An 11,793-nucleotide genomic window follows, 5' to 3' on the forward strand; every position below is an offset into this window, starting at 1 on the left:
CCGGCGATCGTGATAGTGTTCAGAGCCAACTTGTTTGAGTGTCAAATATATGAGCTCCTCAGTGTTCTATATGAAAAAGAGGAATGTTGAGTTTGTATATTACCATGTGTTATCATTTGTAAATTTGCTTCGAATGGCAAAGGTTTGAAATAATAAAGGAAATTTCATGCATGCTATACGTACGTACCGCCGTATATTTCATCCCTCTGGGAAGCATCCTTCTGGACAAATCGAGAGGAGTATGCCCACTATGATTTGTTAAATCTAAATTGACTTGAGGATTCCCTAAAAGAGCACAAAACAATCGATGGTGATTGGCCTGGATAGCAAGGTGCAGTGCAGTGTTGCCATCCTTGTCTTGCATGTTCAAAATCCACTGTAACGACGTAGTCCGGCAAGCGAACCTAACAACAGCTAAACTCTGTTTCTCAACTGCGACATAGAGGAATGTCCTTCCCTTGGCATCACGCAAACCCGCGCTGTTGGGAAACTTGTCGAGCAAAAAAGCGACGGTAAGTTCTGCCCCCACGGCAGCAGCGACGTGTACGGGAAACATTCCATTCTTGTCGGATTGATAGAATGGATCTACCTCACCAGTGTTTAACAACATCGAGAGACTATGGGGAACACGAATAATCCAAGGATGTCTCCAATGGAATTTTCGATGCCATAGAGGAAAAGATGCGGCAAAATGAACAGGTGTACTCCCATTTTCGTCTCCTTGTTTTGTAAGGTTGCTGTTCCATTTCAATAGTAGTTCTAACACCGCTGTAAATGGAAGAACATTTTAGACACTAAGTAATCACAAGATTAGGTAAAAGAAAAACTAATTTCTGCTTTGAAGTTGGCAACTTCTGTAGAATTACGACAGGAAAAACTTGTTAGGAAACTAAAAAAAAAAAACATAGACACAAGAGAGCTTTTTTTCAAGGGTTGTGGAAATATATATATGGGGACAGCAAGCGACACACAACTTCATTTGCAGAGAAATTAACAACCAATGAGCGAGAAAGTAATGATGTGGATTTTCATCCCTGAGAAAGTAATGATGTGGATTTTTATCCCTTGAGGGGATGTCCCCTCGTTGCTTGCATGTCATCTAAATAGTTATTAAAAAATTAATTAAAAAATAACTACATAGATTAATATGAAATATATCACTCCACAAATATTCAAGACCGAATTAAATTTCTGCATGTTACAACAAAAAGAACAAATTAAATCGAAAATAGTTATCGTACACTTGTAGTTATATTTGTTATTTTTGTTACAACTTGTATGAGTTAAATTTTGCTTTCATGTGTGGAGATATTCTCTCGAGAGATGAAAACACTTTTTCTAGAAAGTATAAGGTCCAAAAGGAACATGGAATTAATTGTGAAGCGAGTATACCTGTATGTCGAAGAAGAACAGCAGCATGTAGTGCATTTTGTCCATGTGGTCCGGAGTAGGATATATTCCCATTGCTCTTCTCATGTAGTATCTCAGCAATAGTGCCATTCCGTAGAGAGATAGCCAGGTACAAGGGTGAAGTGCCCTGTACTGGAAACAAAGCCAAATCTGGGTCCTCGTCCATTAGCCGCCGGACCATGTCACCATCTCCGGCGCGAACTGCATCATGCAAGGCTGTTTCATTGCGCTCATTTTCAGTTCTCAGGAGTACCTTGCCAAACGATGCTGCTTGGCCACGTTCGACTTCGTGGTCTTCCCTAGCTTTGGCTAGAGCAATGAGACGAGAGGCCATCTCCAACCTCCTGGCCCTGGCAGCGCAATGCAGGGCCGTGTCACCCTTGTCGTTAGTCGCCAACAGTAGGCGTCTGGCTCTGTTGCAGATGATTTCAGCGCACTCCAAGAAGTTGGCGGCGTTACCATGGGTGGCCACCACGTGCAGCGCGGTGTCACCTTCAACGGTGATGCCCTCCAGGAGCGGCGCGTCAGGTGGTGGTAGCCGTCGAGTGGACTGATGACCAACGGCAACGGCGGCACCGGCGCCGCCTTCTTCTACTTCGTCGAGAGCTTGCTGATGGGTCGACGGCCACCGCCCATCGGCGCCGGAGGCGTCCCCAGCAAGCATGGCGTGAAATGCACGAGCCGTCATTGTCGGCAGCGGCTCTCGTGCGTCTTCTCTGCAGAAAAGAAAGTAGAAAACCTCGCAAGCACCAAAGGATGCTGCTGCTAGCAGCAGCGGATTCATTACTGCACGGGCTGCCGCAGGCTTCTCTGCAGCAGGCTGGTTGGTGGTTGACGCCAAAACCACCATCATCTTCGAAGCGTCTTCCTTGTGCACAAGCTCCTTGAGAAGTTTGCGATCTTCAGGGCATTCCGCCATCAGCAGTTTGGCGTCCATCGCCACCGGAGGAGCTTTTGCAGCAGTGCCGCCAGTGGTAGAATAAGGCTCCTCTCGGTTCGCCATTTCCAATGTTGGATGACGTGAATTAAGGTGGGGTGTTTGGATGGATTCAAGTGCAATCCGAGGGGCAGACTTCTTATATAGTTGCTCAAACAAGGGTCTGCCAACATTTGGGCCTGTCATCCTGTTATGGTTTCGTTCAAAGCTCCATGTAATACCTTTTCTCAAGAAAAGATAAATACTACCTCCGTCTCAAAATGTAATAACTTTTGGCTATAAATCATAGCTAAATATGCTTATATTTTGGGATAGAGGAAGTAGATATTTAACTATTTGCTACTTTAGATATGGTGTTTAATAATTTTCTAGCTGAACCCATATGTCATAGATACATTGACGTGCACATGTCATAAATATATGAGTGGCAAAGAGTTAAATGCCACATCAAAGAGTGGCAAATAGTAAAATGCCCCAGAATAAAAACATTGGCTCTCAGTCTCTTTTGGGCCACGGCAAAGAGGAAAAAAGCATATTCCAAAGTTCATTAGTCTCTGCACTGTCATTTGTAATCTTGTCATATTTTTTAGTGGGGTAACTGACCTTCTTTTTTTAACAAAGTCGCCTAGGGCATCTTATATCTGACCATACCATAAAAGAAAATTGCAATTAAATTTGATAAAGCCTTCTTCTCCAACCCATCCAGCATCCATGGATACTCTAAGGCCCTGTTTGATTCAATTTAGGATTATTATAATCTGGATTATTAGGAGTAAGTTGAAACAAACAAGTAGATTATTATGATTGATTATTACTCCCTCCTTTCCATATTATAAGACTTTCTAGTATTGCTCACATTCGTATAGATGTTAATGAATCTGGATACGTATATATGTCTAGATTCATTAACATCTATATGAATATGGACAATGCTAGAAAGTCTTATAATATGAAACGGAGGAAGTATAATCTATAAGCCAGATTAGTATAATCTAATAATCTCCTCTGGAGGAGCTTTTTCCAGATTATTGAGTGGCTAAAGACCCACTACCCTTAAATGCCTCCAATAATCTTGAGAAATAAATAACTCGTAGCTTATTATAATTCAACTTTAGAGTAATCTGATTTAATAATCTGGATTACAACAATCTTAAACTGAAACAAACAGGGCCTTTGTTTCACATCCCCACCGACTTACTCGCTGGTGGATGAGAGGACAAATAGACAACAAAGCAAAATCTGGATGAACCTAATTGCATAGTGGGGTAACGGACTAACTTGTGGTGAAAATTTCCCGTTTGTTTAAAATATTCTAAAATACTTGGCGACATTCGTACAACATATATATACCACCTCACAAAGTTAGTACAAACACAACTCAGAATATATTAAAAAGATAAATTCACCATATAAATAATAGTGGTACTATTCTATCTAGATTATCTTTTTTTAATGTGTAGGTCGAATTTAAACTTGTTTTTTGGAGTGATAGGCGTTGCTAACTATATATTATTAATATTTTTTTTAAAAAAATAACCTTTCATTGAATTTGGAAGAAAAAGGTGTCAAGGGACATCACTCAAGGGATTAGAATCTGTTTCCCCTTTCTTGTGCATTTATGTAAGATCGATCGCTATTTCAATAAGCTAAGGCATAAGCTAAGGCGCTAAGTTACTGCACCTTTATGACTCTTAAGTTAAATACTATATATTGTTATTACTATATACTAACTATGTCTTAAATTTTTTTTGTCCAGATATATAGGTATAATTCCTTATATATTTTAAGATATAGGTAGTATCGTATTGTATATATATTACCCTGTGTGTAGAAAACAATACTAAAAGGACCCCTGGTCATTTTCATTCTAGTTCACCACTGGAAGTACTCATACTACTTGAGTGCAAAAAAGTGTTACTCCCTCCGTCTAAACATAGAATATGGACTGTCAGATTGTGTCCAATCTAGTACATTTTGGGATGAAGGGAGTAAAGTATGTATTAATACTTTTACCCTACATCCTTTAGGGCCACAGTCGATACCATATTTTTTTTCTAAAGGTACCGTCCATCATATTATGGTTTGTTTTTTTCTAAAGGTATTGTCCATCGTATCCTGGTTTTCTAAGTTTCAGCTTTGCAACATTATAAAAATATTGTTCGTTTCATTTACTTCTAGCTTAACAAAAATCTCAAAACAATAGTTTTAGTTTGACTAATTGATTATTCAAAACTTTGTTATCATTTTTTCTGACGATTTCCCACAAATTTTGTTTCTATTAATATCGTTTTTCTTGTTTCTTCTTGTTTTCTCTTTTCCCTTTTCCTTTTCCTTTTCCTCCTTTTCCATTTTCCTCTAATGTTTTTTTCTTTCATATTTTCCTTTTTCTTTTTCTCTTTCTCTTTCGTCTTTCCTACGAGTACAAAATAAATCTCAAACCCTTGATTCTTATGATTTTATTTTTACTGTTGGGAATATTAGCTTATGCGTAATGAGCATAGCTCAACTAGTTAGATTCTTTATGGTGAAACTTTCTCACTTGGATTCAAAGGCCTATTTCCAAAAATAATGTTTAGCTAACTAGTTGAGCTATAAAAATTTAGCTAACATTATCCTACCAAACGATTTGAACTATTTTCGAAAATATTAGTTAACATTGTCCTACCAAAAGATTGATAGTGCCAAAATTTGTCTAGATGTTGGTACTACCTATAAATTGGTAAGGTAGAGAACCAAATGTGCGCTACATTTTTCTATCCTGCACAAACTAGTACAGGAGAGGAGATGCACTTCTAGTCAAATATATGTGGAACAATGCATACCTAATAGCGGATAAAAATTGCATGCCCAAGCATAAGAAGAAAGAAGGGGCGAGGAGGGCAATAGGGAGGAGCATGTGCAGCTAGTGTTGAGAACATAGGCATATAATGATTTAATATATTCCATAAATAAATCATGTAATTACAGATGTATACTAGCATTAACGCATCATTAGATCTACACATGTAAACTAAGCAGTAAAACATGAATAGATCAAATATGCGCAACATGTCGAACACGTACCGAGGTGGCGGAAAGACCGGTTGCTCGGCAGGAACTACTCGCGGTTGCGAGCGTCGACGAAGGCGCGAAGCACACGTGCGGAGAGGAAGACGAGCCGTCGCGGACGAATAGGAAGCAGTCGCGTGAAGCGCTTCCCAAAAACCTTATTGCCGCCTTCTCCCGGTGCAGCACGTCGAAGGCAGAGGTTCCGGAGACCTGCTCTCCCGATCGCCGGTGCACGCCGGCGAGCGGGATGGAGTAGTCTATGAGCGACGGCGCAGTACAGAGTAGGAGGCAAACCCTAGATTGATTTCACGTGTGTTGCGTGAAGGCGGTGGCTCAGTTTATATAAAGATAGGTCGCTTGATCAGGGCGCCCGCATGATCTCCACTCCGCGTAACCGAACCGGATAAGTCGCGCGTAACTTATCCGGACTCCACGCTGTTTTCACGCACCGGATTTTTCGGAATGTTTCCAACAACAGAACAAATCCGAATTTTCCTGCAGCAATACAAAACAGCATAAGGAGGCTACATCTGCGCAAGGGTGAGGAGTCAATTTTGCGGACCATTCAACGCGTACGTCGTGCACGCGTGCCGCCGGCCCTGCCCTGCCAGGCGAGGCAAGGCGAGGCGAGCGCGCGCATGTGTTCCCCCTCTTCTCTCCACCACACATGCTTCAAGTGGTTAGGAGGGCATCGTCCCTTTTAAGGAGGTCCCCCTCTCCTAGAATAAGCAAGGTGGTACTAAACTCCACATGCATGCAATCCATGAGGTGGGCTTTTGTGATTTTCTAAAGAATTAATCTTCGAATGGGCCTTAGCCCATCTATTAATTCCAACAATCCCCCACCAAATCTCAAAATCCCACTGAGATTTGCCTTTTCCAATGTACTGTTTATATACCAGCGGTACGATGGAGACCGATTAAGGTTGAACATCCACCTAGAACTCCAAGCTACACTTACTCACAACTTGAACAATGGACTACGCCTTGAATTGCAAGTCTTGTGCAAGCAAGTTTTACTCAGAGTCTTATTTATTACTAGACCGTCTATATACTACCCCTCGGGTGGAGCGTATAAGTCATACTGCTAGGTCTTTAGTAAGCTTCCTAGAAGATTCACCTAAAATCTTCATAGACTGCGACCAACAGTCAAGCTTACAAAGGTGAGTTCTTTCAAGAATGCTCTGCTGAACAGCATCTTCGCTAATTAAAGCCAACAGAACTCATTAAGGCATAGCCAACCTGCCTTGCAGCTCACAAGAGTACATGCATCTTCACTTAGAGAGGGTATAGATTGGTACTCTCCTCTAGTTTACTAATGGTTTGTTCTTCCCAGGTTCTAATTCACGGGATCTCCGATCACATAGACTGGGTTACCTCCATAGTATAACTCACATGGGTCTCAAACCCATCTCCTTCGATGCATTGTCTATCACATTTCGTGATAGTCCCTTTGTGAAGGGATCTGCCAGGTTTCTAGCTGTTTGGATGTAATCCAACGTTATAACTCCGGAGTTTCTCAATTTCCTGACAGACTTCAATTGTCTTTTCACATGTCTAGACGATTTCATATTATCCTTAGAACTATTCACTTTGACAATTACCGTTTGATTGTCACAGTTCATAAGGATAGCCGGCACCGGTTTTTCAACAATAAGCAGATCCATTAATAGATCACGCAGCCATTCTGCCTCAATAGTAGCAGTATCCAGTGCCATCAGTTCTGCTTCCATGGTTGACCTCGTCAAAATGGTCTGTTTGCAAGACCTCCACGAAACAGCACCACCACCCAGTGTGAAGACATATCCACTAGTGGCTTTGATCTCATCCACATCAGAGATCCGATTAGAATCACAATATCCCCCCAGTACCGCAGGATACCCAGAATAGTGAAGCCCCAATTCTATAGTACCTTTCAGATAGCGCATTATTCGCTCAAGCGCATGCCAGTGATCATCTCCCGGATTAGAGGTAAACCGGCTCAACTTGCTCACAGCAAAGGAGATATCAGGCCTAGTTGCACTAGCCAGGTACATCAGCGAGCCAATGATTTGGGAGTATTGCAGTTGATTCCTAGCAATTCTCTTGTTCTTGCGAAGCAACAAGCTAGGATCATAAGGTGTTGGAGAAGGCTTACTATCAATGTAGCCAAAGCGATTCAAGATCTTCTCCACATAATGGGACTACAAGAGTATAATCCTATTCTCACCTCTAATTAGCTTAATGTTTAAAATAACATCAGCTACTCCCAAATCCTTCATATCAAAATTTTGAGACAAGAATGATTTAACCTTATTTATCACCTCAAGATTTATCCCAAATATCAGTATGTCATCAACATACAAGCACAGAATAACTCCCTCACCCCCACCATGGCGATAGTACACACATTTATCTGCCTCATTGACTGCAAAGCCTGCAGATGTCAATGTTTTGTCAAATTTCTCATGCCATTGCTTAGGAGCTTGTTTCAGACCATACAAAGACTTCAACAATTTGCACACTTTGCCTTCTTGACCTTCAACTACAAACCCATCAGGTTGATCCATATAGATCTCCTCATCCAGCTCTCCATTAAGAAAAGCTGTCTTAACGTCCATTTGATGAACGAGAAGACCATGTGAGGCTGCTAGGGAAAGTAGCACATGAATTGTGGTCAATCTAGCAACAGGTGAGTAAGTGTCAAAGAAATCTTCGCCTTCTTTCTGAGTATAGCCCTTAGCAACCAGCCGAGCCTTGTACTTTTCAATAGTACCGTCAGGCCTGAGCTTCTTCTTGAACACCCACTTGCACCCCACAGGTTTACACCCATAGGGTCGCTCTGTCACCTCCCAAGTCCCGTTAGCGATAATGGAATCCATTTCACTACGGACAGCCTCCTTCCAGTAGTCTGCATCAGGAGATGCGTATGCTTCTGAAATTGACTTAGGAGTGTCATCCATGAGATACACAGTAAAATCATCACCAAAAGACTTAGCCGTCCTTTGTCTCTTGCTCCTTCGAGGAGCTTCACTGTCATCCTCCTCAGTGACATGTTCATGTGTATGTTCAGTTTGTTCTGGTGGTGTGATTGAATTGGGAATTATTTCAGAGGGTTGGCTAGAACTACTATGTGTATCCTTCATTGGGAAAAAGCTCTCAAAGAAGGTAGCATCACGAGACTCCATAATTATACCAACATGCATGTCAGATACCTCAGATTTAACTATTAAAAATCTATATGCAATGCTATGGTGAGCATATCCTAGAAAGACACAGTCCACAGTCTTAGGTCCAAGTTTGCGCTTCTTCGTTATTGGTACATTGACTTTCACCAAGCACCCCCATGTGCGCAAGTAAGAAAGTGATGGTTTTCTCCCAATCCATATCTCATATGCTGTTTTGTCCTTATTTCTGTTAGGAACTCTATTTAACACATGATTCGAGGTCAACAATGCGTCCCCCACCATGCCTTAGGTAGTCCCACGGTGTCCAACATGGCATTCACCAAGTCGGTCAGTGTGCGGTTCTTCCTTTCAGCAATCCCATTAGACTCGGGAGAATAGGGAGGCGTCCTCTCATGTATAATGACATGTTCCTCACAGAATAAGTCAAACTCGTTTGAGAAAAACTCTCCACCACGATCAGACCTAAGTCTTTTTATCTTTCTGTCAAGTTGATTTTCAACTTCTACCTTATAAATTTTAAAATAGTCTAGAGCCTCATCTTTCGTTTTCAACAAGTACACATAGCAAAATCTAGTAGCATCATCAATCAACGTCATGAAATATCGTTTTCAACCCTTCGTCAACACCCCATTCATTTCACAAAGATCTGAATGTAGGAGTTCTAGTGGTGCCAAGTTTCTCTCCTCGGTAGCCTTGTGAGGCTTGCGAGGTTGCTTCGATTGCACATAACTATGGCACTTAGAACCTTTGACAATGGAAAACTTAGGAATTAAACACATGCTGAAAAGCCGAGACATCAAGCCAAAATTAATATGACATAAACGTGAGTGCCAAACATTAGCCTCATCATCCACACTGCCACAAATATGGTTCACAGACTTATTGCAGAAATCAGAAAGGGAAAAGCGGAACAGGCCACCGCACTCATAACCTTTACCAATAAAATATCCATGTTTAGACACGACTACTTTATTAGACTCAAAAACGAACTTAAATCCGTCTCTAGTCAGACGGGAGCCACTAACAAGATTCCTGTCGATAGAAGGGACATGCTGTACGTTCTTCAGCTACACGATCTTTCCCGAAGTAAACTTCAGATCTACCGTGCCAACACCATGAACAGAAGCATGTGACCCATTCCCCATTAGGATGGTGGAACCCCGTGTGACCTGATAAGAAGAAAACAATGAGATGTCAGCACAAACATGTACATTGGCCCAGTATCAACCCACCAATTAGTAGACTGATTAACTGAAAAAACAGTAGGTAAATTACCATACCCGCTTCCATCTCCAGTGTTGCCAATGGTCACATTAGCAGACTTAGAAGTCTGCCCTGCAGGTGCCTTCATCCCCTTGCGCTGTGGACACTTCCTAGCCATATGACCAGGTTGCCCACACACAAAGCAAGTCCTCTCATCCTAGTTAGGATTGTTGTTGTTCTTCTTCTGCTTCTTGAAGTTGGTGGTCTATTGAGCTTTGTATTTCCCCTTGCTCTTGTTCTGGGCCTTGTACACAACATTGGCACTCGACTGCCCACCATCGCCCTTAGACGCGACGTCTTTTTCCCGAGCTTTCTCCTCAACATCAAGAGACGCTATCAACCCCTCAACGGAGTATTCCTGTCTCTTGTGTTTGAGTGCAGTACCGAAACCTCTCCAAGATGGAGGTAGTTTCGCAATAATGCACCCGGCCACAAATTTATCGGGTAAGACACACTTAAGGAGTTCGAGTTCCTTAGCCATGGTTTGTATCTCATGAGCCTGTTTGACTACAGAACGGTTGTCAGCCATCTTGTAGTCATGAAACTGCTCCATGATATACAGATCATTGCTAGCATCAGTAGCACCGAATTTAGTATTCAGTGCATCCCACAACTCCTTAGCGTCGGTCATATGCATATACACCTCGACCAGACGATCGCTAAGCACGCTAAGAATGCATCCCACAAAGAGAGTAGTGGCCTCATCGAATTCTTTCTGCTGATCAGCATTAAGAACGCCGATAGGCTTGCCAGTACTCACCCAGAAGCATTTCATAGCTGTCAGCCACAGAGTGACCCTGATCTGCCATCTCTTAAAGTGCACACCGGTGAATTTATCTGGCCTCAGTGCATCGGCAAAACCAACCATAGTAAAATCACAGCGCCTATAATAAGGTTTTTGGATTGTTGAGAATATAGGCATATAATAATTTAATATATTCCATAAATAAATCATGACATTACAGATGTATACTAATATTAACGCATCATTAGATCTACACATGTAAACTAAGTAGTAAAACATGAACAGATCAAATATGCACAACATGTCGAACACGTACCGAGGTGGCGGAAAGACCGGTTGCTCGGCAGGAACTACTCGCGGTTACGAGCATCGACGAAGGCGCGAAGCACGCGAGCGGAGAGGAAGGCGAGCCGTCGCGGACGAACAGGGAGCAGTCGCGCGAAGCGCTTCCCAAAAACCTTATTGCCGCCTTCTCCCGGTGCAGGACATCGAAGGCAGAGGTTTCGGAGACCTGCTCTCCCGATCGCTAGTGCACGCCGGCGAGCGGGATGGAGTAGTCTACGAGCGACGGCGCAGTACAGAGTAGGAGGCAAACCCTAGATTGATTTCACGTGTGTTGTGTGAAGGCGGCAGCTCGGTTTATATAGAGATAGGTTGCTTGATCAGGGCGCCCGCACGATCTCCACTCCGCGTAACCGAACCGGAAAAGTCGCGCGTAACTTATCCGGACTCCACGCCGTTTTCACGCACCGGATTTTTCGGAATGTTTCCAACAACAAAACAAAACTGCAAAAGGAGGCTGCATCTGCGCAAGGGTGAGGGGATGCCAACCCAATTTTGCGGACCATTCGACGCGTACGTCATGCAAGCGCGCCGCTTGCCCTGCCCGGCGAGGCGAGGCGAGCGCGTGTTCCCCCTCTTCTCTCCACCACACATGCTTCAAGTGGTTAGGAGGGCATCCTCCCTTTTAAGGAGGTCCCCCTCTCCTAGAATAAGTAAGGTGGTACTAAACTCCACATGCATGCCATCCCATAAGGTGGGCTTATGTGATTTTCCAAAGAATTAATCTTCGAATGGGCCTTAGCCCATCTATTAATTCCAACAGCTAGTACCAGGAGGAGAGAAAAGGAAAAGAAGTGGAACAAAAGAGAAGATCAGAAGAAGAGGAAAAAGGAAAAGGAAATAAGAGGAGGAGGAGAAAAGGAAGAAAAGGGTGGAGGGAGC

At 42.7% G+C, this 11,793-nt stretch overlaps 1 protein-coding gene across 1 annotated transcript; it reads right to left on the reverse strand.

The window, feature by feature from the left end:
- Positions 1 to 1,183: 1,183 nt before the first annotated feature.
- LOC112937462 (ankyrin repeat-containing protein NPR4-like) lies at positions 1,184 to 2,413 on the reverse strand. Its single transcript, XM_066306036.1, has 2 exons — positions 1,393 to 2,413; positions 1,184 to 1,191 (listed from the first exon to the last, which is right to left on the reverse strand). The coding sequence occupies exons 1-2, from the start codon at positions 2,411 to 2,413 to the stop codon at positions 1,184 to 1,186; spliced, it is 1,029 nt and encodes a 342-aa protein (XP_066162133.1).
- Positions 2,414 to 11,793: the final 9,380 nt, after the last annotated feature.

This window comes from Oryza sativa, chromosome 12, assembly GCF_034140825.1.
Source record: "Oryza sativa Japonica Group chromosome 12, ASM3414082v1".
NCBI classification, from domain to species: Eukaryota; Viridiplantae; Streptophyta; class Magnoliopsida; order Poales; family Poaceae; genus Oryza; species Oryza sativa.